The sequence below is a fragment of the Sinocyclocheilus grahami genome, unplaced genomic scaffold, assembly GCF_001515645.1.
Source record: "Sinocyclocheilus grahami isolate Dianchi unplaced genomic scaffold, SAMN03320097.WGS_v1.1 scaffold8932.1, whole genome shotgun sequence".
Classification (NCBI taxonomy): domain Eukaryota; kingdom Metazoa; phylum Chordata; class Actinopteri; order Cypriniformes; family Cyprinidae; genus Sinocyclocheilus; species Sinocyclocheilus grahami.
Window position 1 is genome coordinate 1,841 of NW_015512303.1, and position 1,027 is coordinate 2,867.

At 40.6% G+C, this 1,027-nt stretch overlaps 1 protein-coding gene across 1 annotated transcript in view; it reads left to right on the forward strand.

The window, feature by feature from the left end:
- Positions 1–6: 6 nt before the first annotated feature.
- LOC107578117 (gastrula zinc finger protein XlCGF26.1-like) overlaps positions 7–1,027 on the forward strand; it is a 7,167-nt gene continuing 6,146 nt past the window's right edge. Inside the window, exon 1 of the mRNA XM_016264104.1 lies at positions 7–793. Coding sequence (XP_016119590.1) covers positions 7–793 — 787 coding nt within the window. The remainder of the gene's footprint in view (positions 794–1,027) is intronic.

The window sequence follows — 1,027 nt, forward strand, 5'->3', positions numbered from 1 at the left end:
GACCACATGACCATTCACTCTGAAGAGAAAGCTTTCACCTGCTCCGAGTGTGGAAAGAGTTTCAAAATGAAGAGGATCCTTAAACAACACATGAAAATTCACACTGGAGTGAAACCTTTCACCTGCTCCGAGTGTGGAAAGAGTTTCAAAATCAAGAAGATCCTTAAACAACACATGAAAATTCACACTGGAGAGAAACCTTTCGCCTGCTCTGAGTGTGGAAAAGGTTTCACAGTGAAACAAAACCTTAAATATCACATGAGAAATCACACGGGAGAGAAACCCTTTACCTGTCCTGAGTGTGGAAAGAGTTTCATTGTGAACAAGAGTCTTAAACAACACATGAAAGTTCACACTGGAGAGAAGCTTTTCACCTGCCCTGAGTGTGGAAGGAGTTTTGCTTTTAAACAACCCCTGGAGAAACACATGAGAATTCACACTGGAGAGAAACCTTACATATGCCCTGAGTGTGGAAACAGTTTCAGAGACAGACAAAATCTTAATGTTCACATGAGAATTCACACTGGAGAAAGGCCTTACGTCTGCCCTCAATGTGGAAAGGGTTGCAGATTGAGACAAAACCTTCAGAATCACATGAGAATTCACACTGGAGAAAAGCCTTTCATTTGCCCTCTGTGTGGAAAGAGTTGCAGAATGAGACAAAACCTTGAGAGACACATGAGAATTCACACTGGAGAGAGGCCTTATACCTGCTCCGAGTGTGAAAAGAGTTTCACAATGAAACAGCGCCTTACGAGACACATGAGAATTCACACTGGACAGAGGCCTTTCGACAGACCAGAAAACCCACCAGCTATTGAATATGTGATATAGTCAATCTGTTTAAATGATTAGGCCATTTGACACAATAAGACTAAATGGAATACCGTAACTGAGAGTTTTTACTATTAGTTTACTTGCAGCAACTGCAGTCATAATCTTGATGATTCGTTTAAAACTTGTATAGCCCTAACAGAAATACGTACAGTAGTCAACATTTGAAGTGGATCAAAAAAGTTAATCAAAG